General features: G+C 47.9%; 3 protein-coding genes across 5 annotated transcripts; all 3 read right to left on the bottom strand.

The window, feature by feature from the left end:
- Nucleotides 1–2,343: 2,343 nt before the first annotated feature.
- On the bottom strand, nt 2,344–5,469 carry LOC117865248 (putative kinase-like protein TMKL1). The gene is made up of 2 exons (XM_034749407.2): nt 4,400–5,469; nt 2,344–3,403 (listed from the first exon to the last, which is right to left on the bottom strand). The coding sequence occupies exons 1-2, from the start codon at nt 5,061–5,063 to the stop codon at nt 2,823–2,825; spliced, it is 1,245 nt and encodes a 414-aa protein (XP_034605298.1). The 5' UTR covers nt 5,064–5,469; the 3' UTR covers nt 2,344–2,822.
- A 1,368-nt stretch (nt 5,470–6,837) lies between these two features.
- On the bottom strand, nt 6,838–8,695 carry LOC117865256 (uncharacterized). The gene has a single exon (XM_034749417.2). It carries the CDS (start codon nt 8,043–8,045, stop codon nt 7,116–7,118), a length of 930 nt encoding a protein of 309 aa, XP_034605308.1. The 5' UTR covers nt 8,046–8,695; the 3' UTR covers nt 6,838–7,115.
- Nucleotides 8,696–9,754: 1,059 nt separating this feature from the next.
- LOC117865227 (ceramide kinase) lies at nt 9,755–16,676 on the bottom strand. 3 transcript variants are annotated; one of them, XM_034749383.2, is made up of 13 exons: nt 16,428–16,676; nt 15,347–15,505; nt 14,595–14,762; nt 14,381–14,473; nt 14,184–14,276; nt 12,565–12,826; nt 12,460–12,486; nt 12,269–12,353; nt 11,719–11,868; nt 11,207–11,308; nt 10,740–11,126; nt 10,198–10,264; nt 9,755–10,130 (listed from the first exon to the last, which is right to left on the bottom strand). In XM_034749383.2, the coding sequence occupies exons 1-13, from the start codon at nt 16,542–16,544 to the stop codon at nt 9,993–9,995; spliced, it is 1,848 nt and encodes a 615-aa protein (XP_034605274.1). In that variant the 5' UTR covers nt 16,545–16,676; the 3' UTR covers nt 9,755–9,992. The 3 variants fall into 3 exon arrangements, with proteins under 3 accessions (XP_034605274.1, XP_034605287.1, XP_034605281.1); XM_034749396.2 differs by lacking the exon at nt 16,428–16,676 and having other exon boundaries at nt 15,364–15,505; XM_034749390.2 differs by lacking the exon at nt 16,428–16,676 and having other exon boundaries at nt 15,266–15,407.
- Nucleotides 16,677–27,696: the final 11,020 nt, after the last annotated feature.

Here is a 27,696-nt window from a genome sequence, read left to right on the forward strand (position 1 = left end):
ACTAACTAACTATGTCACCTAATATGTACCTACATACTTACCTATACAACTACTTAACTAAATATCGTAATAACTAGTTTACTATGCTATTAGTTATCATATCTAACAATTCTAATTTAACCTAAAAATTCTACCTATTTTATCGTAATAATTAGTAATAACTAGTAATATCTACCTAAAAATATCGTAATAATTTGTAATAACTAGTAATATCTACCTATTTTATCTAAAAATTCTACCAATCTATCTAAATTTAACCTAACTATTCTAATTTATCAATATTTCAATTTTATCTAAACCTATCCATCTACATTACATTACAACAGTTACCTTCGATCGGTCGGGAGCGGGCACAGGACGGGAAGCGGCCGGCCTCAGGCCACGGCGGGCGGAGCCCGGCCGGAAGGCACCGGCGAGCGGGGAGGCGCGGCTCGGGCCGGGCGCCTCCGGGCGGGCCGGCCGGGGCGGCCCGCGGCGAGCCTCCTGGCGCCGGGCGCTGGCCGGGCCGGGGCGCCGCGCGGGGGCCCGCCGGGAAGCCGGCCGGGCGGCGGCGGGGCGGCGCGTGGGGGCGGGCCTTCCGGCCGGCCGGGCGGCGGCGGGGCGGCGGCGGGGCGGCGCGTGGGGGCGGGCCTTCCGGCCGGCCGGGCGGCGACGGGGCGGCGGCGGGGCGGCGCGTGGGGGCGGGCCTTCCGGCCGGCCGGGCGGCGGCGGGGCGGCGGCCGGGCGAGCCGGGCGGGGCCGGGGGCGGGCGGCGACGGCGCGTACGGCGGCGGCGGACTGGACTGGAGATAGGATAGGATGGTTTCGAGATGCAAAAACAAACTGCCAGAAGGAAGGTTACCGTTATGGCAGGGAGCTTGGCGCTAGGGAGGCTGGCGCCGAGCCTCGGCGCCATAGATCGTGGCGCCAAGCCTCCGCGCCACGTCAGCGGGCCGGTGCCACGTTGGTCGCGCGGTGTGGGGGCCTTGGCGCCAGGACGGCTGGCGCCAAGACGTTATATCTTGGCGCCAGCCAGCCTGGCGCCAAGCCAAGGGTCCATTTTCGGAATTAGTTTCGCCAGGGGTCTATTTGTGAGATTTTTTCCGAAAAAGGGTAAAAAAATAAAAAAGTCGGCAAGGAAAGGGCCCGGGTTTATCACGAGCGTCACAGGCTCACAGCACGGGTAGCGTACCACCTGCACCGAACCCTACCGTACGCGCCGACAGGATCAGGCAGAGCCTGCGGGGAGTTAAACGAGCGGGGGCGGCCGGCCGAGGATTTGGAAGCTAGCTTGCGGTTTGTTTGGCTCGGTTGGCCCTTGCAGCGCGCTGGGACAGGTCCGCCTCACCCTTCACGTGCTGCCGCTGCCGCTTTTGCGTTCGGTTTTGCGCCGAGATGGACACGGAATAAGATGGCCCGGGACATGGGGTTTGGTCCCCGTCCCGTGGATGGGATGCCGCCGCTACCCGGTGAAAAATCGGGGTAGCCACTTTTCACCCACCTGATTCTGACACCGAGGTAGAGCATTGCTTTCGGCAGCGAGATCTCGACCATGTCCCAACTCCCAACTTTGACACTATGCAAAAAGAAGATTCCCCATCACATTAAACTTGCGGTACATGCATATAGTACTAAATGTAGACGAAATTAAAAACTAATTGCACAGTTTTGTTGTACTTTGCGAGACGAATCTTTTGAGCCTAATTAGTCAATATTTGGACAATAATTTACAAATACAAACGAAACGCTACAGTGTGCTACAGTGCTGGAACAGGAATTTTGCATCTCCCAAATTGGCCAACTAAACAAGGCCCTCTTTTCTTTTCCGTAGCTGACTCTGCTGGATGCATTTGGAGGATAGTACAGGTCACACATGCAGGCTTCGAAAACAGAAACAGGATCGATTGGTAGTGTACGTATCATAAGTTGGATGGCTACAATATACAATGCATTGTTTGATTGTTTCCAATGAAATGTGTAGCTATTACTTCCGAAAAAAATATGTGTAGCTACAAATCAGAAAATATCAGCGTAACATCTAACCTATAGGTGCCACAAGGCAGGATGTGTGCCCGTCAGTGTCAACTGTAATTCTGTCAACTAGAGAAAAGCGGCTGATTTGGGCCACGAATGGGACATCTAGGCTCTTACCAAAGGTTCTCGACATGATGCCACCGCGCCGAGCTATACAGAACAAGTCAAGAACAGATCTCCATCGCTCGACCGCAAGGGATCAGAAATGAATTATTGTTTACTGATAAGGACAAACCACCAACCACGCAGGTGCAAGGAATGGGAGTAATCACTCCGCTTGGATTTGTCAGTACGCAGCACGTATACACATGCACAGTGAGTCCGGGAACATCACAATGTCGACGACGATACGTGTTACATTGTTATACATGCATCGGGAAGAGAACATTCCACGCACATGGTGGTGATGCACTGATGTTGCAGCATGGAAATACAACATGCAAGTCCGTTACACGTCTCCAGGGGCACTCTATGATTGTACATTTCTATTTTCAGGTAAAACAAGGCAAAAACATAATCTAGTACTCATGCAGTCATGCTCATCCATTGACAGCAGCCCAGGTGTATGTATCTTCAGATGAGTCCCCCTCTGCATCTCTCTGTGAAAGACTGTACAGGTTCCTGGATGTGAGTGGAACGCATGTGTCCATTCCCCAAATGCCCAGCTCAAATTCTGTTGCCAATTAGTTTGGGGAAGATGCAGCAGGCAGGGAGTTTCAGCTTCAGAGGATCAACGGACAGCTGTTGTGACTGTGATGCAATGCTGATTAAGTAGCAAGCTGGCAAACCTACTCACACCCATTCATGATTCATCTCGCTATCTCCTCGAGCCTCTTGAGTACATGCTTCGTGTTGGGTCTCAGCGACGGCGACGGGCTGCAGCAGGCCGTGGCCAGCTCGAAGTAGGCGTTCAGGTTCCTCTCCTTCCCGGACCTCCTGCAGTGCCTGGCGAGATCGGAGCTGAAGGCCTCGGAGATCTTCCTCTCGAGGACCAGGTTCTTGAAGGAGGCCGGCAGGAGGATGTCCCGCGGGTTCGGCCGCCCGTCGTCGGCGTGCTCCTTCTGGGCGAGCATCTCGAGCAGGACGACCCCCAGGCTGTAGATGTCGCTCTCCCTCGTGGCGTCCCGCATCTTGATCAGCTCGGGCGCCTTGTACCCCTGCGCCGCGGAGGATTCCAGCATCTCCTGGGCGGCGGCGGGGTTCAGCAGGAGGTAGATGCCGTAGTCCGATATCCTGCACTCGTAGTTGGCGTCGAGAAGGATGTTGCTCGTCTTGAGGTTGCCGTGAACCATCGGCTTCTCCAAGCCTGTGTGGAGGTGATCCAGTCCCTTGGCGATGCCGAGAGAAAGGTTGCAAACTATGTTCCATCTCTGTGACTCGGCAATTCCCTCTGTAGGTGATAGCAACAAAGAAATGAGCTACCATCTCTACTAGTAATACCAAAAAGTGTTAACTGTTAAACGACGCGTTCAGAACAAATAGAACTGATTATTTCCTATTCCCTAAATATTATGATTTGCTAAGTGTGAACTGAAACTAACAGGAATCAGGAATATGGCACCAGGACCCATTGGAAGTTTCGAGCTGACATCCAAGCAGAAAATGGCTTCACGAAAAGGTTGATTTGGTGTCGAATATAATGATGACAACAACAGATAGCAAGAACACATGGGGTACCTGCACAATCGCCCCCACCCCACCTCAAAAAAAAGGGAGTTAAAGTGCTAGTGGCCCTAGTGATCTGCTTTCATATCAGTATTTAGTACAATAATGCCATGACACTTTTCCCTTCATGGAGAAAAAATATCAACAGATGTGCTATTTCCATGTGTATACTATAGCGTCACCAGATCATGAAATTTAAAAAATCAGATTATTTTCAACTCATTTCAGCTGATGGTTTTAATTTACTTCAGTTCAGTCGAACCAAACTTTTAAAAAGGACACGGTTGTTTTACTCTCGAAACAAATGATGATTCCTGTTTGGATGCAAAACAATTACATTTTGATCATACTAAATGTATACTGAAAAAAAAAAACTATGTGCATAATGTGCGCCATGAAGAGAACAAGAAACGCCCTAGCATTGAAGGCTTCAGCTACGTGCTGGAAGGCTATAATGCAATTCTATCATAACCCAGCATGTGGTGTGTATGCATTGTGCAATACAGGTATGAGATCTTGCTTTGCCTGTTGTCTGAGATCTTGCTAAAAGTATAGGCTCTACATCAACTCTGTCGATAATAATTGACCTGATGACCCCCACATCAAACCAACAATAGAGCGACAAAAATCATCTTTGAAATTCGATTAAGCATAAATGCTAAAACTTGGTAAAATTTATGTCAAATGTAAACGAGGGTAACAAAAGAAGGCTGCAACCAACCTTGCAAGAAGCGATGGAGCGAGCCGGCGGCGTAGAAGGGGTGCACGAGCAGCTTCTCGCCCCTGGGCCCGACGTACACCGCGCGGAGCGGCACGAGGTTCGGGTGCGTGACTGCGCCGATCCGCCCCGCGGCGGCATAGGCCTCGTCGGCCCCGACGGCGCACGCGGGGCGCACGAACCGGAGCAGCACGGCGGCCTCGCCGGAGCGCATCGCGGCGCGGTACAGCGTGCTGTGCGCGGACTTGGCCACCACCTCCCCGGGCGCCTCGAGGATGGCCGCCACCGACAGCGCCTCCCCGCCGGGGAACTTGACGAGCGCCTGGGCGCCGTGGCCGCCGTACCCGCCGCCGCCCTGCGGGCCCACGCCGAGGCGCTCGGCGAAGGGGCCGAGGTACGGCAGCGCGCCGAGGCGGTCGGCGATGGGCGCGAAGTAGGGCAGCACGGTGCTGCCGCTGGGCGCGCGCTGGCGGAGCCAGGCGGGCGCGCGGACCCACGACGGGACGTAGCGGTCGAGGCGCAGGCCGCGGAGGCGCGGGCGGAGGAAGCGGTAGAGCAGGTAGGCGAAAAGGATGCCGACGATGGGGAGCAGGATGGTGTTGCTCCGGCCCGTGCGCACCGGCTCCTGCGACGGCGTGTCCGCCTCGGCCGCCCCCGCCATCTCCATCGTGGGCGCGCCCGGGCCCTCGGGGTAAATAGACGCGCGCGCGCGAGGGGAACGAAGCTAACCCGCCGGTGGTGGACAGGCGGTGGCCGCGCTCTCAGGCCAGGTCCTTCGTGGCGAAGCTAGCTAGCTAGGGAGGGAAGTTTCCGGCAAGCTCTTCGTTGCTTTGCCGTGCTCCGCACAGTTGCTTGCCACTGGCCGTTCTCCTCGCGCAGAGGGAAGAGGAAAGGAAGGAGGAGCTAGGCAGGGCAGCTAGCAGGCCTGGTGAGCTACTGGCGGAGGAGGGTGGCTGTGCTGTTGTGCTGGCTGGCTGGCTGGCTTGGGAGAGATTCTTGTCGTCTCGGGTCGAGGCTTTTTATCACTGTGGGTCGTGGGAGTGTGCGAGCGAGAGTGCTGGAGGGGGTGTCTTCCGGGCTCCGGCTTCTTTATTTACACTCCAGTTGCCTGTTTCCTTCTCGCTTTTCCTTCGAGGGCTTGGCCTTTTCCTTTCGGAGATTAGCGTGGTACAGTAGGTGTTTAGTGTGGGCACATCTCGCTGATCTCGCTTTTGCCGCCTTTTCCCGTTGAAACTTTGGCAGCCGAGGAAGGTCTCCGGGGCAGAGCACGGCGGGCGGTTGGTGGCATCGGCGGTTGGGGTTGGGGGCACGGGACCGGTCACCGGCGGACGGAAGGTACCCTATTTCCATCGCGGGCCGGCGCGAGTACGTTGGCTCCGCGGGATGCTGGTGCCGGGAACAGGACGCGTGCGGATGGACGGCGGGCACGGTCCGGGCGTCGGTTGGCTGCCGGCCGGGCATCTCGGCGAACGGAGGCGGCAGGCAGAGGGCTCCGCCCGTAGCCTGGCCTCGGCGGGCAGTGCCGCGTCCGGATTGTGGGATTGCGGATCCGATGGTGGACAGCAACTGTACTCTCTCGGCAGTTGAAGTCTCTGATGGAGTGATGGTGCATTAAATATTGACGGGGTGGTTCATAACGGCTCCTGCTGTACGAGGAGCAGTACTACAAGGCACGGAGATCTTCGTTCAATTATTTTTCTCAAGGACAAGTTCGGTCTCAACCTATTTTCGTGACAAGAGTCTCGATCTATTTCGACGATTGCCATGGTTGGCGACGAGTGATGGCGCACACGTAACGTACCCTCGTTGAACAGGCAGCTCCATTTCTGCTTTCGCAACCACCGCTTCCATGACTTCATCACTAGGAAGTAGGAACAAACATGTGTGACGCTGCTCGGTGAAGACGTACCGGACGAAATTAAATCAAAGTGGAGTTCCAGCTGTTTTTCGTTAAGCGTTCGGTGTTTTGGTGGCACACCAGTGGGCACAAACACAGATGTGCCTTTCGCGCTGCTGCTGTTGGGAGGTCGTCTTCTTCTCAAGCAGGACGGCTGCAAGCCTACAAGCGATGCATGGCCACCGTTTCTTTGGTGCGCCCAACAGACGAGCTCCCGTGATATCTTACTTCCAGGCTTCCAGCCATGGCACTTGGTACGGAAATCTAGCATAAGCAAACTATGCATGGCCAAACACGTCTCTAGTATTAGACAATACATGTCGGCATGTATTGTCTTCAGAGTTAAAGGCATTATTATTCACCCCAATTTATGTCCTACACGCATGCATGCCTCAAAAAAAATTACTATAACGATTTGGATTCTACAAATGTTCCTGCGAGATTTGAAGATTTCCCTCTGGGACATTTGTAGCAGTTCTAAGTCCTAACCACTACTACTTCAGAAGCTTTATTTCCAGCTGATACGAAAAAGGGAGTGCTCAAATGGCGCTGAAAAGAACGCTGTTTATTTCCATTCATATACACCCGTGTGTCTCCGGCTCCTGTAGTTGCATCGAAGCACCGCCCAAAAAACAAGTAAAATGATACATGAAACATGATGTTCCAGACGAATATGAACGGATGGACAAAATACAACTACCGCACCCGCCATTCATAATGCCATGCATGTATGTGATGTATGCATGGGTGCTCGGCACTTGGCAGAGCATGTATGTATGGATCCAACAACCAACTGAACCAAGCAATGCATGCCTTGGCCGGCTAATGTCTCTGCAGCCTGATCTGCTCCCTGAACTTGGCGATGAACTCGTCGGCCTTCCTGTCCACCTCCTCCTCCCCGTCCGGCTCCGCCTTCGCCGCCAGCTCGAGAAGCTCTTCGTCCACCGACGTGTCGCCGTCACCGTCGCCTTCGCTGTGGTCATAGGCGCAGGCGGCAGCTGCGAGGTCGCCGCGGACCGACCTCTCTGACGACATGGTCATCTCGTCCGACCCTTCGGCGTCCTCCTCCCAGTCGGTGCCCTCGCCGTCGTCGCTCCACGGCTGGTCGTGGGGCACCCTCGACATGGTGGACGGCGTCGCGGCGTCGAACCCGTGGGACTTGTTGGCGCCGTGGACAAAGAAGGGCCGTGACGACTCTGGCTGTGAGCATGGGGAAAGGCCCAGGTCGGCGTCGAGAACAGAGGGCGGCGAAGGGACGGCGCGCGCGCCAGCCCAGAACCCCGACGACGACGCGCAGCTGTCCGTCTCTTCACCGAAGGCGTCACCGGCGTCGCCGCCGGTTTCGGACTCTTGCGCCGCCGCAGACTTCAGCCTCCGCACCGGCAGGGAAAGCGGCCTCTCCCGCGCGCCGTGCTGGCCGTCCTCGTCGTCGTCGCTCGGCGCCGCCGCGTGATCTGCGACCACGACGAGGGGGCCGTCGGGGTGGTACCGCGCGTTCCACGCCAGCGAGCGCTCCTTGGCGGCATTGCCGTCGGCGTCGGCGTTCCTCTGGGCGAAGACGCCGTAGGAGATGACGAGGCCGAGGAGGAACAGTTGGGGCACCTCCCACACCGCCTGGGCCAGCGACGGCAGCAGCCCGAGGAGCCCGACGGCGGCGGCGAGCAGCACGGCCACGGGGACGAGGCCAAGAGGGATCGCCCGCGAGACATGGCTGGTTTGTTGCGTGGGAGCTGGGGCAGCTACGCCGGCCATCGCGCACGGGGAGGGAGAGGTTTGTGCGTGCGTGCACGCGTCCGGTTCGTGGGTTGTGGTTTTGGGATCGCCGTGATAGCTTTTGCTGTAACCTACTCCGTAGCTACTAACCTATCCTGATGACCGTTGCCTTTGCCCCCGGATTCCTTGCTTTGTCGCGAGGAGGAGAATGAGGCGCGCGGCGCCCGAGACGAGGCTTGGCTGCAAAGCAACGGCGGAGAGCAGGGAGGGAAGACGATGATGGTGGTGTGGTTTGAAAGGCTGCCTGCTGGATTGCCGGCCGGGCGCGTGGTCACTTTGGCATAATCACATTCACACGCCACGGTGACAGTCCGGATCAAAACAAGATGATGAACTGCATGCAGATCTAGTTAACAAAGTCCGCAATGAACTGCAAGCGCGGCGGTGTCCGTGGCCAAAGGCAATGATGCGTTCTCGAGACCAGCGAGCAAAAAAAGAAGAAGAAAAAAGAAAGATGCATGAGCACAAAGCCCTGAAGCACGAACACGATGGCATGAGCCAGGGGCCAGGGCCCCGTCCAGCCGATTCGTCTGGCACAAAAGAAACACTTGACCACGAAGGCACCGACACCCGCAGCCTGACCGTCACGCCGGTCGCTTTGTCTTGCTCCGGCCGACATCCACACAGCGTTGGCAATGATTCCCCCGGTTCTTCTGGGCGCCGTCTGAACTCTCTCGGGGCCATAATGTCTCGACTTAGGGGCAATGATTCCTAGAAAGGGGTGTTTGGGATTTGCTTATAAATAAGCAACCATAAGCAACCTAAAAGTTGCTTATTTGCTTATAATAAGCAACCCCGTAAGCAACCCTATAAGCAAGAGTGATTAGTTTCATAAGCAACTTAGTTGCTTATGCATAAGCAAGTGAAATCAAACAGGCCCTTAAACTTTAGTCCTGTTACAGGATGTTCGGATGCTAATTAGGAGGACTAAATATGAGCTAATTACAAAACTATAGCAGAACCCCTAAGCTAAATCGCGAGACGAATCTATTAAGTCTAATTAATCCATCATTAGTGAATGGTTAATGTAGCACCACCTTATCCAATCATGAACTAATTAGGCTTAATAGATTCATCTCATGATTTAGCCTAAGGTCTGTACAATTAGTTTTTTAGTTAACATATATTTAATACTTCTAATTAGTGTCAAACCTCCGATGTGACAGGAACTAAAAAGTCTCCCGAACACCCCCGAACAGGAACATCCAGAATGGCTTATGGCACACGCCCGCACCTGTTGTACAGCAAAATAACGATCGCTCTGTGTGGATAAATCAGAGTGATGTTTCTTCTGTTATCTAAAAGGAGCGTGATGTTTCTAGGGCCTTGTTTACTTCCCAAGTTGGGAGTTGCAAAATTGGCATTTTGTTATAAATGTGACACTGTAGCGTTTCGTTTGTATTTGTGAATTATTGTCCAAATATTGACTAATTAGGCTCAAAAGATTCGTCTCGCAAAGTACAACAAAACTGTGCAATTAGTTTTTGATTTCATCTACATTTAGTACTCCATGCATGTACCGCAAGTTTGATGTGATGGGGAATCTTCTTTTTGCATAGTGTCAAAGTTGGGAGTTTGGAGGGAAGTAAACAAGGGCTAGCTTAGGTTCAGCAAGTTTAATAAAAATTGATAGTTGTTTGGTTCTGGCCACAAAGTATGGTAAGATTTTCCCTTTTCCAGCTTGGTCCTACATATCAATGACTTAGACAATTCTTTTAGATAAGTCAAAGTGTGACAATGTTGGGAAAAAAATGGGCTGTAGTTTCCACACCACAGTATATCTATGGGTAAAGTATTCTAATTCTCTATAAATACAAATAAAGAGTGTACAACATACAAGAGTTAAATAAAGACACCTCTCTACATAAAAATATGAACTCTTGGCGGATCTTCCTTCATGCAACAAGGAACTTACGAGCGGCATTACTACACTTCTGGGCCAGAAGCAAAGAGGTTGACAAGACCCCGGCAAGCTTGGACTGAGACCTCACACGCCTGAAAAATCTCTCCATCCAAGTTCCAGACACTTTCGTCATGTGATGAGATAAAGGTAAATGCTGGTGTCTGCAGATGATGGAAAGCTCTGTTAAATTCAACCACAAGGGATTAAACGGGAGAAAAGTATATCTACCTTGTGATGCTCCACAAACTTGAAGCTCAATGGGTCTAAACCCTTCTTGGTAAACTGTGTTAGATGCCTGCAGATAATACATCCTTGTTTATGTAGAGGCGAATAAAATCTACATACTGAGTTTCCAACGAATATAAAAAAGGAACAACATCTAGTTTTTCCTAAGAAAGGCACTGGACTTTACTCGGGACACAGCCAATTAGATCATTATTAAGTAATGAATTTGCAAATAGAGAACTATAGAATAATTCCAATTTACGTAGTTTCTGAATATTTAAAGCTAGCTCAGAAATGAATTAAACCATATTTTAGCCTGCATTTGACATTCTCTGGTGCCTTAAGATTCACCCATGCATACAGACAACAGATATGAAAAGGTTTCAAGTTCCAATTCAAATGCAATTAAATAAGTTCTGATGAATTAGTTTTTTATTGTTTTTATCTTTTGCCGAGAAACAGATTTACAAATTCCAATCAAAAGTACTCTGAAGTCTGGAAGAAGTTGCATCATGGGCTCAGCAAGACAGTAACATTTCACTCACCACAAGTAAAGGGGAAGAGGGCAGTCTCTGATCAGAAGAAGATGAAGAAAACCATCCGAGAGGTGTGCATCAGCTACCAGGCCATCAGGTGCTCTTTCATTACGGCATGAAATGACAGCTGCACCAACGCTGAGGAAACGTCCTTCGGACCAGACCCACTTTGGGTTCTTGCATATTGTTCTGGAGCTGTCTGCAATCTCATCCTCTGAATTTTGTCCAGATGTTGAAGCCTCCTTGCATACAAAGCAATTTGTTCGGCAGATTATTTTGCGAGGTCTCTTTTGACGAAATCGTAGTGGTTGTGCTCCAGTTACATCATCCTCAGCTGATTCTGTAAGTGAATTAGTGTTTGGAGACTCAAGAAAAGCAACCTTTGCCTCATACGACCTGAAAATGACCAGAGATTGTTTAGTTGTCAACAACATGAAGCAACAATAGTCCTACAATAGTACGTAACCATTACTCACCTATGCTTCAGAAAGACCATTGTTCCAGAAAAGTCATAACGTGCAGGACCCATCCACCGGTAGTTTTCGCTCTCCCTGATAACTTCTCCATAAAAACCATATCTACAGGCAAAATAACAAGTGACCATCAGCAATCATGTGAAAAAGATGGCCTAACATGCAGTAGTGAAATTCACAGATATGTCATTTTGATTAGAAAGAAAATAAGGCTAAGTTCACTGTAGCTTCCCACAGAAAGTAAAGGCCCTATTACTTCTTTGTTTGGGTCATGGTAAAGACTCCTGCAGGATGCCTATGCTAGCTAATTTAAGAAGTAAAACCAAGGACCGGCATGCAAACTCATCAAATTATCACTCTTTCAATTAATATAAGAACGAGGTAAATTCTTGTTTTCATGGATACATCACGGAAAAGCCTAAATTTTATTAAAATTAAAGACAAAATTGCGCAGAGTTATTCACATCATGCAACTGTACTATCTCCTAGAGGAAGACAGGAAGTAGCCAGCATACCCTGCAAATGAAGCGGCATAGCGTACAGTAGGCAAGACCTCAGCTGTTGGGCTACTTTTCCATCTGACTACTTGAGCTATATCAAGTGACATCCTTCTGCCAAGAATAATAAGCAGAGCAGAGGTCACAGGATCTCGCTCCCCAGTTGTGCTGCAAAGACCAATGAGCATTAACCGTCAGCAAAAATAATTGATGACTCCATATTATGTACAGACATACAGTGGGATCAGCACTTTGTGGTTAAAAAAACAAAAAAAATGGTAACAATGTGCATGGGTTGCTGGAATTAAATGGGCATGAGCAACCCAGTGCTACCTTTTGCAAGTTCACCAATTGCCATGGGCTGTGTTTGCTCACAGCTACACTACAGATATGGTAATAGTGGAATTGTCCAGTATCGAAAACGGCCATAACTATCTCACACGGAATAATCATAGGTCCACAAAAATGACTACTCAAAATACAAACTCAGTGGGAAGTAAGGAACACAGCAATAACAATCAATCAAAATAATGAGGCGAGCTTTACTGATGAGTAACTTAAACACTACCTGAGAACAATAGCATCAGTTGAGCCAGAAGGAATTATGCCAAGCCTGAACCAGTCATTTGGGAAGGAGACTAAATGATCCTTATCTGCAGGACAAACGAGTTAAATAATGACAGAAGCCCTCTAGTTTAATCAGTGAACCTCAGAAGTTCTAAGAAAAGCAGGATCACCAGGTTAGAATAATTGACTAACCTCCAATGCATGGTTCTTTACTAGAATCTGCAACAAGAAACCACCAGAATACTTACACAAGAACTTTCCATAAAACATATGCACAACATGTAAACAGGAACATACTTGATGATGGTATCTCTAGTCCTGTAGGTTGTGAAGTTGAAAGAAGAGGTTCATGGTCATCACATTTACTTGAATTCCCTGGAAACATGGTATTCACAGAATCTGGTATGGGTATACTACAGTTTAGCCCATTCTTTGCCTGTTCTTTACAGTTTCCATTGCTCCCAAAATATCCAAACCCCTCGGGAGTTGGAGGATAAGAAGCCTTGTGCCTTGAACTAAGTATCCCGTTCAGAACTTCATTAAATAGACCATCACCACCCTAAAATTCCAAGTTTCAAAAATGTTATGAGTAACATGGAAGTTTCTCCTTTTGGATTAATGGTAGCTTGTTTTTTCTCTTAACAGAACACAGTGAAAGGCATTCAAACTTGTATGCAAAATTTTGACAACATGCAGGAAGTGAGATCCCAACTGTTCGCCTAAACGGTCGTTTAGTCCGTTTAAATGGCATTTAAACACTACACACTAGCTAGCCATTTCTGTTTAATCATCCGTTTCGACCGTTTAGCCCGTTTAAACAACCATTTAGCCTGATAATTAGATAAAGGATAGGTGACCGACTGTTTACCTCTTAGCGTTTAGGATAACACTCCATTGGAAAAAAAAATCCCCAACGCACAAGGGAGCTGCGTGTCATTGCATTATAGAAGAAAAGTTTTCTTAAAACACACCTAAGAACAGAAAAAACTTGATCTCCAAAACTGTGCACCAGGCTAAACAAGAACAACCAAAAGGAATAGAAACACCAACAAGGCCTGCAGCAGAAGCTGCAATCCTCGTGCCCAGGCCTTGCACCAGGTGTTCCTGTGTTCCTAGCTAAAAGTGTGTTTAATTTACAAAAGGACATAATAAAAAAAGAAAAAGATTAGTGCATATTTATGCCCACATAGATGTTTCTAGTTTATTACGTTTATGCTCACATAGATGCTAGCTAGCTCTAGTGTCACGTCCGTGCGGAAGTGAACGGATTGGAAAGCTCTAGGTGGTCTCCGGCCATTCCTTGGCCGGCTTCCTGCACGTGGTGAGATAGCTGATGCCAGGGCGGCATCGAGTTCAGCAGGGAGATGAGAACTAGAGCAATGGGATGAGGAGTAGAGAAGCTAGATGGGATAACGGATTGATGTATTGATTGCTCGATTTCCCCGTGAAAGTAATATAGCCAGCCAGGGAGATGAGAACTAGAGCAATGGGATGAGGAGTAGAGAAGCTAGATGGGATAACGGATTGATGTATTGATTGCTCGATTTCCCCGTGAAAGTAATATAGCCAGCCAGCTTACAATACAACTAAAACACAACTCCAATTGTAATCTATATAGATTCTAGACTTCCTTTTCGAACTCTGGACTCTAATTCTGATTCTAATTCTTAACTTCTGAACTTTCCTAACTCTGAATTTTCCTTATCCAATACTTCTGACCAGCAAATTGACTATAACATCTAGTTTATTAAGAAGGTGGTCCATGCATTTGACCCTTAATTTCTTACAGGTTTCCTGTCTTGCAGAATAAAGATACTCATGATGACTAGGCTTCATCATTATAATACTTGCCCAATAAATTAGAGAAAATATAGGTTGGTAACCAAGCAAATAGAATTGGAATTTAATTGTCTTACCACTGCAACAACACCTTCAAGTGCCTTGAGTTCTATATCTGATAATGATGCTAGCGTGTCGTATGCATGCCCTGCTCTATCTGTCACTATAACCTGAAGACCAACATTAGGGGTGAAAATAAGTCAAGAGCACTGGAGTTGTTCATAAATGGACAAGAAATTCTGATGTCAAGAAATCATAAGAAATAAAAGTCTACCTTTGTTTTTATTTTCGCTCTATCAAATAATGGGGCTACTGTTTCCCAATTCTTGACCCCTCTACCTTTTCCACATAATGGATGAACAAATACCTGTAATGTGTTGACGGTTTATCAATCTCAACGGCAGACCAACAATGAGAAGAAGAAATATCCTTAGCATGTCTTCACAAGTGCTACAGTGTTAAGAGGAGAAGAAATGCATCATATATACCATCAGGTTCTTTGGTCTATCGCCTTCATTGTTTATGCAAGCCATGAGACGATCAAACCAAATTTTGCAGGTCTTCAAGTCTCCGTGACCAAAAATATATTCACAAGGTACCAATGGAGAAGGACGTTTTCTTGTTCTGGTAATCCCATGTACAACAAATCGATGCATCTGCATGAGCATATGATTTTGTTAAGAAGATATATATATACTTCTAGTTTCAGCCATAGGTAGTTCTTTCTAGTTTCAGCCTCAGATATCCCTGTAAGTCAGGCTTCCTCTCTTTGGTTCCTGTTTTGCCTTTACAGGCCTTGTACACTTTCATTTTTTCATGTTTTTATATACTACTTACTGCAGTTGGGGTTTTCCATACTGCTTTACCATCAAAAAAAAAGGAGCAGTTTTCCTACTCCAGAGAATATATACTCCCTACCTGTATCTTAGAAAGTGGAATATGCGAGAACATAAGCTGTTGAGCGAATATTAAGTTTTTGTGCAATATATGAATTTTTTTGAATACTTTCATTTGATTCGCCAGTAAAGGGTGATGCAACCGGTAGATCAGTATATATTGTTAGTAATAAAGGAGTATATAAAGTTTGTTTAAAATTTAAATAGCGTATGGGAGGTGGGAGAAAGCTTGTAGCTACACACAGAAACAGGATGGAACTAACCTATCTAATATTGGTTGGCAGAAATGTTTGATGCACGTTGCAGAAAATGAAGCTTGTATTAACCAGAAGGAATGCCATAACCTCAATATTTTTCTTGCCTTGAATAGCAGTTCTTGTGTTCCAAGGCCCACAGATAGGACCCTTATCAAGCAGCTCTATGGCGTAAACATCTGAAAACTTGATTTTGTTGTCTAATTTAGGCTGCATTGTAATGGATGACCAACATGAAGAGAACAGTTCCTGTAAAATGTGGCAACTTGAGCACAATAACATGGCAAAATAGCAAGAGGAATATTGGAGTCTCCTGCTGGCATTTATCATTTGCAACTCAAGAGTGTAAATTGAAGGCAACAGTAAAAACGGGGATGCATCGTAATGCTGTGATTTTTTTTAAATGCATGTAAAAGAAGAGAATATTCTACTGTCACAATCATAAATAGATATTAGTATAAACAATTTCGTCCAGTGTGAGGATCATATGTGGGGCCTGGACGCCTGGTGGCGCATATCAGTGACACTATGGATATTATTTCCAGCTCGGTGATCATTGCAATGGTGCTGGCCAACAGTAAGCAAATGTAGTGCTCTCTTCCTTAAAAGCGTTGATGAGGTTGAGCTTCACATACACACAGGAGGATCGATGTTTCTAGTTGGGTTATTCAACAAGGATTTGTATGCTTTTTTTCACTTGCCAAAGGATGTCTTTCAGATCACAATTCACAAATACTCCTACCCCAAAAGCCAACAATAGCTACTGCAACTCCAAAAAAAATCACTGTGGTATCTAATATTTGTTGGATACATAAACTTCCCAAGATGGTCATCCTGTGCAATGTCACAGTTTCCAACCACTCGTTCCATGAACCCTTTCCCAATTTTGAACCAAAATAGTGAATCAAGTACCCCCTATGTTCAGAGAGGTTGGGGTTGTAATTTGCAACCATATTCACCTTCTCACCGTCTTCCTATCCACCCTCCCAAGTCTTCGATCGCCCACTGAAAGCTACACATCCCCGGCCCTGTCGCACAATCCGACTCAAGCACGCTCAAAACCCTCTCGAGCAAGCGTCACAAGGAGTTAAACCCGTAAGATCTGGAGCTAGCCTTCAGCAGTCACAACGGAACAGGCAGAGGGGCATAGCATCAGGGGGCCGGAGCGTACCGGATGGAGGGGCTGTAGCGAGAGGTCGCTGCGGCCGATGGACAAGACGACCTCCCCGGCGCCGTCCAGGAACAGCACCTCGCCGCCGTCCAGGAGCACCTCGCCGCCGTCCTGCATGGCCTCCTCGACAAGTTGTCCGGCGCGCGCTCGTGTGGGTGTCGCTTTCTTTTCCGTTGCCGGTGTGCTGCTCGAGCTTTCGGTGGGGAGCGGAAGAGGGGAAAAGAGCACGGGGAAATTTCGTTCCCTTTGGGGATCGGATATTTGTGTTTCGAGGGGTTGGGTCCGTTTGATTGATTCGTCTCCGATCGATTTATTTTTTTCATTTTCCTTCCATCAAGATAAAAAAAAATTGAAAACCTTTCTCGATAGGTTGGGTCTGCCTTGGTTTGATTGGGGTACACATATATAGTTAGATAGCTAGATAGATAATCGAGATGATGGAAGGAAAATGAAAAAAATAAATCAGTCGAAGACGAAGCAATCAAACCAAGGCGGACCCAACCTCTCGAGAAAGGTTTTTGAAAATCTTTTTCATCCGGATCAGGATCATCTTACCCCTCACACTAGACCTACATATCAGGCCTCGAGGAGGTGGGAAGAGGTACAGACTAGACCTAGGAATGGATAACGACCATATTCCAATAAAAAAATCCAAGGAATATCCAAATTTCTGAAGTTCACACGTCCGATCCATCCGATTCATTCACTCAAAGTCCAATATCCAGAAATAGTATCCAAACGAGAGATGCATTCATTTCGTTGACTATTCAGACAACATCGTTGTTGCGCCCGCCGCCGACTTGAGCTCCACAAGGTTGTGCCCGCTCCTAGGGTCTAGGAAAGCCGCCGCGCCCATCGTCCCCTGTGCGGCCTCACACCTCCACTTCTCCACCAGTGGGATCTTCGCTGCCACCACCTTCCCGACCGCGGCGTTGCCATCAGTTGCTATCACCGTCGCGAGTAGCTGCGCTTCGAGCTCCTCGGCGTGCTCTTGTGCCTCGACCTCGTTGGTCCCGAGGGTCTCATTCTCCTGGCACATGCCTTCCAGCGCATGCTTTTTCTCGACGGTGGTGTCCCGCAGGCCGACGTTCTTGCCACTGACAAGCTCGAGCACCTCCATGAACGAGCATGACGCCGGTTGCAGACATGTGGGCAAAGGCGGCGGCGTCAAGCTCAAGCCATGAGGGTGCCGCCGTGCCGGAGTAGTGGAATGTCAATTCCGCCTGCAGCTCCGCCTGTTCAGTCGCCAGTCACGGCTGGAGCAACGCAAGCAGCTCTCACGCGGCTGCCTCCTCGAGGACCATCGACGCGCATACGATAGTTGATGAACTCGCCGCTGTGCAGTCCAATACTGCTTGACATCCAGTTCATTTTAGCCTGTGGACATCCACATCCAAAACTAATCCAATCCAGCGAAGTCCAAAAGGAAAAAGTCCAATTGGATTTGGATTTTCAAAATCTATTCCCCTGTGAACATTCACATCCAAAACTAATCCAGTCCAACGAAGTCCAAAAGGAAAAAGTCCATTTGGGTTTGGATTTTCAAAATCTATTCCCACGTCCAGTGCAGGCCCATGAAAACCGAGAAAACCAAGAGTTAGAAAATGTTTTTGCCGTTTTACACCGTTTTTCCTCACCGCAACTGCGGCTTACCCGTCCGGGTACCCACGCACTCCCCGGCCGCGAATCAGGCTTGCAGCGCCTGTCATCCGATTCCCCTGCCTCCTTCCGTTGCCCCCCTTCCCATACGCATCGCGCCGTCCTCCCGTCCTCGCTCCTCCTGTCCGCGCTCGCATCCTCTTGGATCCTCAGTAGAGCGCGAGCTCACAGAGCCGCCAGCGGGGGCAGAAGTGGAGGTGAGAAGTGGCAGCCGTGATGCCTGCTCTCGCTCTCTTGATTATCACCTCCGCTCGACGCAATTACTCGGTTGTGCGGCTAGCCTGGAACGAGCGCCGACTGCCGCAGCCGCAAGTTCGACGTCTTCGATGGCACCTGGCTGCTGGGGCCGCCCTGGATCGAGCGCGGTGCGTGGACTACCGCGGCCACAAGTTTGATGGCATCTGGCTCTCCGTAGTGGAGATCCTCCGCAGATGCTCCGTGAGCCGTGGTCGAATACATAATCTTCTCATGCGACAGCATCAGGTGAGGCATTGGTTTCCTGAGATTCCTCCCACGCTCTGCCAAGGACTTCCGTTGCACCTGCGCTGGCGCTGGCCTGCGTGCGCTGTGCCACTGCCCCCACTGCCCGCCCACCCGTGCCTGTGTAGGTCAATGCAGAGAAGGGGCAGCTGCTCGTGACCGTGTCCGTGTCTCCCTGAGAGCTGCTCGTGGAGGAAAACAGAGAGAGGAGATTAGAGAGAAGAAACAGGTTGTGGGTGCTTGCCGATTTGGGAGTACAAATAGGAATGATTCGGTTCTTCTGGACTGAAGATGAAGCCGTCGTCCCCCTCACCTTCTGTTGGTGTTTTTCTTTCTAAGAAATTGCAGCTTTGTAGCATTAATTCAGTGGCTATTTGTCGTTAAAGTTTTGGTGCTCCTTTGCTGGCCTGTTGAATGTTTGATTGTTCTTTAGTTACTTTATCTTTGATTTGATGAAGGGAAGAAGAGGGAGTAACTACTTGGTGGGTCGGAGGTGACTCTCTTCTCTTCTGCCCAAGAAGAAATTGCTGTTGACTATATCAACAAATATTCTATTGTTTTATTTAACCTTCATTAATATTTCTGAATATTTAAAAAAAATTAGCCAGTTCTCGGATCATCTTTAAGGGCCTGTTTGGCAACCATGTGTTAAAGTTTAACACCTGTCACATCGGATGTTTGGATGCTAATTAGGAGTATTAAACATAGACTAATTACAAAACTAATTGCACAGATGGAGTGTAATTCACGAGACGAATCTATTAAGCCTAATTAGTCCATGATTTGACAATGTGGTGCTACAGTAACCAATTGCTAATGATGGATTAATTAGGCTTAATAGATTTGTCTCGCGAATTAGCACAGGGTTGTGCAATTAGTTTTATAATTAGCTCATGTTTAGTTCTCCTAATTAGCATCCGAACATCCGATGTGACACTGTTAAAGTTTAACACCTCGTATCCAAACACCCATAAACAATGCTCTTACATTATCCTGGACAAGCAATTATTATAGTTCAGCGGGAGCACTGAACCTTGTCATGAGGAAGAACAATGCAAGGTTGGTTGGTGCTTCCTTCATTGAATGCAAATGCGAGAATTTTCCAATTTTCGTTGATTATTGTCCAAAGAATTGATGGCAACTTTTAGTGCTGTAACTGAAAGAAAATCTAATGAGACTGCCATCTGCCAGTTTGTATCAGTATCTTTTCTTTGATGGGTCACCGGATTATATTGCAAAAGAGGGCAACAAATAAACGATTGTCGCTCAACGTCAACATACAACAAGATTGAGAGAGGGGGTACGTGAAACATAGGAGCATTGGTTGCTAGGAGATGGTAGCGCATAGGAGCGCAGCTTCTTTTGCCGGATTACACACGTTTGCTCCTAATTGTAGTAATAAAAAATTGTTGGTTACTAATCTGCAGCTAGAATTTGAAATTATTGGCTGCCAATTTTTTTTTATATCACGTGCGTGTCGGACGTGCATCTATGCTAGTTTATGTTAAATATTTAACTTTAATTGTCAGTACCTAAAATTTATATAGATTGACACTAAATTTTATTAGAAATATAGTTTCATAACATATAACTTTTCTCATCTCATACAATACATTTTTATTCACCCTTTATCCTCTAAGAGCAGGTCCAGTCCATCTTCGAACTTTGGAGTCCACGTAAGCCGAACGATAGCTCGAGCGTGAACATCGACTTGTGGGACCCGCGCATAGTTAAAAATTGCAACTTCAAACGCCGGTCCTCACTCTTTTTACTATCCAGGAACGTTTTTTATTCGACTGTGTGTAGGTCGAGGCTACCGGCGTGTACCATCTGCATTAGTTAAGGTCATGTTTGAGAACCACGTGCTAAAATTTAGCTCATGATTAAAGTTTAACTCCCTTAAATGGAGTGCTAAATTTTAGCTCTGTATCCAAACATCTCAAGAGGCTAAACTTTAGCACCTTGATTTGCAAAAGATATATTTACCCCTCCATTCAATTGCATTGTTCTCTCTCCTTCTCTCCAATTCTCTTTCTCCTCCTCTCCCGTTCTTGCCACACAAATCTCCAAAGCTAGAACACGGGGGCCACCGCTCCACCGCCGCCTTCCTCACTGCGTCCAGCTCGCGTTGACTGCCGCTTCCTAGCTGCTGGACTGCCGGCCCTTGCCTCCGCTTGCTATCAGGGCTGGAGCTCCTCGTTGCGGTGCCTAGCGCAGATCAAACCCGAGATCTCAACCAAAACCAACACGGCGGGGCACTTGTTGGAGGCAGACCCCGCAACCTCCCACCAACCCCTCCCCAGAGGCGCACAAGCAGCGGGAGCAGGAGACCCTCGCCTCCTCCACGCTCGCCCTCCCGCTCCTCCGCGCCACCTTAACCCGCCACACGCCTCCTTCCGCCTGCTCGGATCCCTGCCGCCGCCCCACTTCCACGACCTCCTTGCGCGGCGTGGCCCCACTGTCGCCTCCCTCTTCTCTGCCGAGGGAGCCGTCGCGGGGGACGCCGGAGAGCGCGAGACGGCGGCGCGGGAGTGGGGACGGAGGGAGGGAGGGATGGAGGGGTGGGGATTTACGGCTGGGTGTGGAGGCGGTGGGGCTGGATGGAGGGCGGCGGGGGTGTGGCAGGGAGGAGAGAGAGGGAGTGCGGGGAGGGGGGGCAACCAGGGAAAAAATGGGACCAGGGACCACTTTTAACCCCTTTAGCACCTCTGTTTGGCACCACAAGTGCTAAAATGGGGTTAAAAATGGGGTGCTAAACTTTAGCACCCCGTCCAAACAGGGCCTAACTCAGCTCGATTCGGCGTGTCTGCACTAGTCGATTTTGGTTTTGACAGCGAGCATTCAACCACTCCAGTATCCATGGTTCGATTAAAGCAGCTCACGGTTTGTATTTTAGGTCTGTTTGGTAGAGCTTCATATTAAAGCAGCTCACGGTTTGTATTTTAGGTCTGTTTGGTAGAGCTTCATGTGATTCTGATTCTCTATAAGAGCCGATTCTCTGAGAGAAGTGATTCTATAGCTAAAAGTAATTTTCTTTGATTCTTTAACATAAACTCTTAAAATCAAGATGGAGAATCACTTCGTAGAATGAGGAGAAGCTACTTTTTTTCAACTTACAAACTCTTAGTTCATTTCAGAGAATCACTTCACAGAATTAGTAGAGAATCACTTCTCTCTGGAAAAACTATTTGGCAGAGCTCCTGCTAGATTCATAAGAGAATCAATTTTGGGAGCTCTGTCAAACGCACCCTTACTGGAGCTGCTTCGACAAAATACTATATCCCAGCTATCAATATGGCTATATTTGAATTTAAGTAACTATACTCTATCCACTCCTTGCATGTTAAACCATCTATTTTAGTAGACACGCTCTATGTCTAGCTCGAGGCATAAAAAAGACCTAGCACGTGCAATCCTGGAGGTTTTCAGCTATCCATAGTAAGTGAAGAGCGCACCTGGAGGGTGATGGCTCGAGGTCGAAGCAACCTTTGTCCATTGTTACGTGTTGAGAGAATTTTTAATAAAACATTTCTACCCCCTCCATTTTGAATTGTATATTATTTTAATTTTTTAATTCATAAATCTTACTTATATATCTAGACAGGAAGTAAGATATAAAACTATATATATCACAAGTCATCCCCGTATTTTGCCACATACGTGGGTTCGGTCCTCCAAGGCCTGTTAGAGCTCTCTTCAACCTGCTCATGGCTAGATCGATCGGTTTCGGGTCCTTCTGTTTATCGCTTTGTGGGCGACCCTCGTGCTTCTTCTTCGCAAGGTGATCCTCCCTTGACCACTCCCGATCAGTAAGCGGTACTCCCAAAAGGAAAGATCTTATAAGAGGAGTCTTATATTTTAGCTTTGACGGTGAACGAACCTTGCCCATTACGATGTGAAAATTGAAACCGAACATTGAAGTGGTTGCTCAAGTTGTATCATCCAGCTCTAACCAAAGGCGTGCAACCTTTATACAGTATACTTGTGTGGATGAAATATACGTTGCTACTCCCTCCGTTTCAAATTATAAGTCATTCTTGGAGAGTCAAAATATTTCAAATTTGACCAAATTTATATAATAAAGTACTAACATTCATGATACCAAATAGGTACCATTAGTTTCTTCATTAAATATATTTTCATAGTATATCTATCCGGTACCATAAATTTTTATGATCTTCTCTATAATTTGGTCAAACATAAAATGGTTTGACTCTCAAAAAAGTTAGAATGACTTATAATTTGGAGCGGAGGGAGTAGTTTTCTACTTTGATTAGATGTCCTTACAATGTGAACTGTACAATTGATTAATCGATGTTTGTGGATTCGTCCATGAGTTCCCTAATTCCATCTTCCTCTCTATTGGTAATGGCTATTTACATGTTCTACTGCTGCTTGGTGTTTATTTCAAATTTGTGATTGCGTTTTCTTAGGTTACTGTCAATATGAATTCGTACAACCTACTGTTTTTTAGAAAGTTACGACTCGCCCAACGAATGCCTATAACTCTTTTGCTAGCCTACTACTGTGGGTCCGTTTGGTTCCCTTTGCTTATTTTTAAGCAAGTGTCACATCAATGTTTAGATACTAATTAGGAGTATTAAACGTAGACTATTTACAAAACTTATTACATAAGTGGAGGCTAAACAGCGAGACGAATCTATTAAGCCTAATTAATCCATCATTAGCAAATGTTTACTGTAGCAACACATTGTCAAATCATGGACTAATTAGGCTTAATAGATTCGTCTCGCCGTTTAGTCTCCACTTATGTAATCGATTTTGTAAATAGTCTACGTTTAATACTCCTAATTAGTATCTAAACATTCGATGTAACGGGTGCTTAAATTTAAGCAAGTGAACCAAACCAGACCTGTATTCCTAAAATCCAGTGCTCCATCGGGGGTCCAACACGACGGGCTGCGTCGTACTACTACGCTTTTTTTCCCTTTTCTCGACGACGCGGGTGTTCTGTATCAGCAGCAACTTGCGAGAGAAATCTGGCCCATATACATTTGCAGCCCAACTAAACTAGCTTGTAAAGTCCCCGGTGCGGCGCAGAGGCAAGCAGGAGAGAACCGCAACCCCCTCGCCTCGATTCGTCCCCCCTCCCTTCTCCGGCGACTCCGACTCCATCGGCGGCGGCGGCGGCGGCGGCGGCGCCATTTCGAGTCCAGGGTTCAAACATGCCGACGGTGGAGGAGGTCTTGGCGATGGAGGTCCGGCTTTTCCCCCTTTCCTCTCCCCTGAGATCGTCGCTGTTCTGCTGATACCTTAGTTGTGTCGTGATTGTGATCGTGTAGCCACCAATTGCGTAGTGTCCTCTGCCCTAAGAGAGAGCGCCCTTCCATTCCGCGGCATAATATGGTCGGAGATTGCACGCAGATGCTGTGATCCTGCTTTAATTGAATTCTGTTTGACTGTTTTGATCTTCGATTGTTTGAACTGGAAGTAATTAATACCTAGTGTTTCAAGTACACAACTAGCAACTAGCAACAGCAAGTTAGAGGTGATGTTGTCAAATTTTCTGATTTGCTAATCCTCTAAATTGAAATGTATCATCTTAATTCATAACTCTTCAATCTATTACTTTGGATCGATTAGCTTATAAGTAATCTCATCTATACTGTTTGACTCGTTATACAGTATGCATCACTGTGCCAATCTTTTTTTATGGGAAATCATTTTGCTGTTCAACATCGGTATACTACTGATCACCAACTGCTTCCCGGTGCCCAAACAAACATATCTACCAGCTGATCGATGGAACGTTTGCGTGATCAATTTTTTTACTAGAGAACACAGAGTTTAGGTGTTTAACAGCGGTAGTATTTCTTCTTGTAATGTTGACCTTCATTTTGTATGGATCAATGTTGGGTTAATGTACTTTCTCCCTACAGAGCTGTTATTATCATTTTCAGTTTGTTTTCCTTAATGGATGAAATGGAATGAGTAACCCTGTTATTAATAGCACGATATTTGCTTGAACTCATTTTTTATGGAATACATACTGTTTTACCTCATATTTAGAGCAAGCTTCCATCGACATAATGCTCTGCACGGCAGCAACTACCATAAGTCCATAACTAGTATAATTTTGTTGTACCTATCGAGGAAAATAGTCCTTCAGCTTGTGTGTTTGTAGTATCCGTGATTCCACCAATATGATGTGATTCTTTTGTGCATGTAGCATGTACATATATCGTATGGCAATCTGATCTGTTGCATATTAATATTATATGTAAATTAGAGATTAATACCCCCCCCCCCCCCCACACACACACACATGCTCTGCTCTACGTAACATGTTATGATCTGATTGTGTTGATATAAATTCCAGCCGAAGGTTTTGCCAAGCAAGGAAAGTATAGATGAGGCCAACGGTTACTTGTGCTGTACAGCTTTCTGACAGTTTCAAAGAGAGCTCTTCAGAAGAAGCTAACCAATCTGGAAGCTGAGCTGACCGCCTCTACCAATCGGAGGGCCGAGCAGGTACTGAAGTCCAAGCGCGCTCCTGTGGCCAATGACATTACCACTCTTGGGCAACATTAGTTTAAGGTTGTCGAGCAACTCCAAAAGCAACCCTAAACTATCCCTAATAATTTAATTTGGGAGAAAAGGAAAAAAATTTGCGCTCCAATAGCTCCCCCAAACCATCCGCATATTTTCACCCACCTCAATCGTGATCCCGTCACCCCGCTTATTTGCGTGTGGTCTCTCCTCCCCCAATCACCCATCACACTCCTTTCCCACACCACGTCACGCGCGTTCATCTGCTGGTCCTCGAAGAGGGGGCGGCAGTGCGGCACGCCATCGTCGCCATGGGCATGCCGTCGGACATCCCCTTGACGATGGATCCCCAGCCAGAGTGCGTGATGAACGCACCCACCAACGGGTGCCGCAGCACGGCGGCCTGCGGCACCCACGGCATGAGGATCCGGCCCGGAGTTACTAGTCGCCTTGGTGCGGTCCAGGAACCCGGTGGGGGCAGCGGCCATGCATCCTCCCGTAGCGACCACAGGAAGGGAGCGCTGCTGGCCTCGAGCCCGTAGGCGAGCTCACGAAGCTCGTCAGGTAGCGGCGCGACGACCATGCCGAAGCTGACGTACGTGATGGCACCAGCGGGGCGGCGAGCAAGCCAGCTGAGGCAGCCACGGGGTCTTCGGTGGCAGGCGCGATGGTGCCGGGAGGAGGTGGTAGGGCCTGATGGCGATGGGAGGCATCAGCAAGCGCCGCGGTGAGCGTGTTCTCCAGGAGGTTCCCCAGCAGCAGTTGCTCAGCGAGGCTCGGCCGCTCGCCGCCACCCTTCCGCCTTGGCCGCCTCCGGCGCGGCCTTTGGGGCGGCGCGACGCGGTCGGGCAACGGTGCTGGCATGAGCAGGGAGCTCGAGCGGCGCATGAGCGAGGAGTCGTGGGGGACGGCGGGCTTCCGATGCATTGGTCCCTAGCATGGCAGCGTAGCGGCTAGGCAGCAAGCTAGCAACAACGCTAGGAGATGGAGGAAGCTACACAGCAGTCGGGATGCAACATCCCGTGGCTGGAGAAAGTCAGGATAAGGATGACTAGTCAAGGAGGAACGGATAAAAGAAGAGAGCACTCGTACGCATTCATTGCCAGAAGAAATTGCGAGGGGGAAGCTACCAATAGGGGGTCATACGTGCTGACGTGGCTAGTTTTGAAGTATTGGGAAGTTTATTATTGGGATCTGCTGTGGCATGACATGACGATGTTGGGGAACAAATTTTTAGTAGAACCCCAATACATAATTTTGAGAATTTTTTTTTGAAAAACTTTTGGAATTGCTCTTACTAAAAGCTAGGGAAACATACAAAGCTATCCTTGCTGTTGATGGTACTCCTAGGCTCCCCCGCGCAGGTACATGCCATCTATCAAGAAGTGATTATCAAGCAGTTTTGGAACTCTTTAGTTCAGTTCACTGGTGACAAGTTTGTTTCCTTAAAAATAGAAGAGATCAATCGTAGTAACTAGTGAGTAAACAGTCTAAGTGTAGTAATTAGCGTGGTAAATATGATGACGAGGAAGCTTCGAGAGCGAAACTGTTGTTGATGACGGGAAACTGAAATTGAGCGTTGGGTCTGCCTGTTCTAGTTGCATCGGTCAACTGAGAGGTGTACGTAACGTGTGAACACTTGCTTGTGGACGGAACATGTATCGCCACTCTGACTGAATGCCATTGCAATATGAGTAATACGGTCGGTCAATGGATGACGTGAATTCACTCCTGCTTGCTCACTGCCTGGCTCCTGTCAATGTGTACATGTCCTTATGCTGCTTGATGTTTGTTACGAACTTACAATTTGTTAGGCTGCGGATCTCTTAGCACTTTGTTATTAGCCAGCGTACCTGGGCGCTGTATGGCAGTCAGTACGTGTTGTTTGTGCTGAGTTTGTCCCTCTCCGAACTGTCCGAGACAATGCGCACTCTCTAGTGTATGTTCTCTCACTCTCTGGTGGCATATACCTGATTGTCTGTATGGTCGATCAAGGCTGTGTTATACGGAACGATTTACAGCACATTCATATACTTGAATAAAATATATACACGGTCATCCTTATAATTCTACATTCTAAAAGCAGGACTATGATGAAATACCCTCATGAATGTCAGTCTACATTTTGGACCCGTAAACCGGCGAGCACTTACAAAAGTACCAATATCAGTATGCTTTTATCAAAATATAACGAATATTACTATGCGCAGGAAAACTACTCATCTTCATCATAATAAGCGAAACCACCTCATCATGTTTCCTTCACGGAAAGAAGTTTATCGCATACCTTCCTGAGAAAAAGAAGCAGCTTATCTTATGCCTAAACATGTGGGCGTCATGTTTATGACTTAACACTAGTTATATACAAAAACAGGGCCAACATGACACTTGACTACTTGAGTCAGAGTCGAAGCCGGTCGAGTCCGTCCGTCCCTAGATAGAGGGCCAAGCCCAACCACAAAGGGGCCCGAGCCCGAGTCGGAGCCGTGACCCGTCGGGTTAGGTCTACAAATGAAGGTGAGAGGTCCGTGGAGGGATCAAAGTCCAAACGCATCCCACCCCCACCGCCACGTTCATCTTTGGGGGCTCTTGGACTGGAGTCTTGGAGACGGTGGGCTTC

The sequence above is a fragment of the Setaria viridis genome, chromosome 1 (genome assembly GCF_005286985.2).
Source record: "Setaria viridis chromosome 1, Setaria_viridis_v4.0, whole genome shotgun sequence".
Lineage (NCBI taxonomy): Eukaryota > Viridiplantae > Streptophyta > Magnoliopsida > Poales > Poaceae > Setaria > Setaria viridis.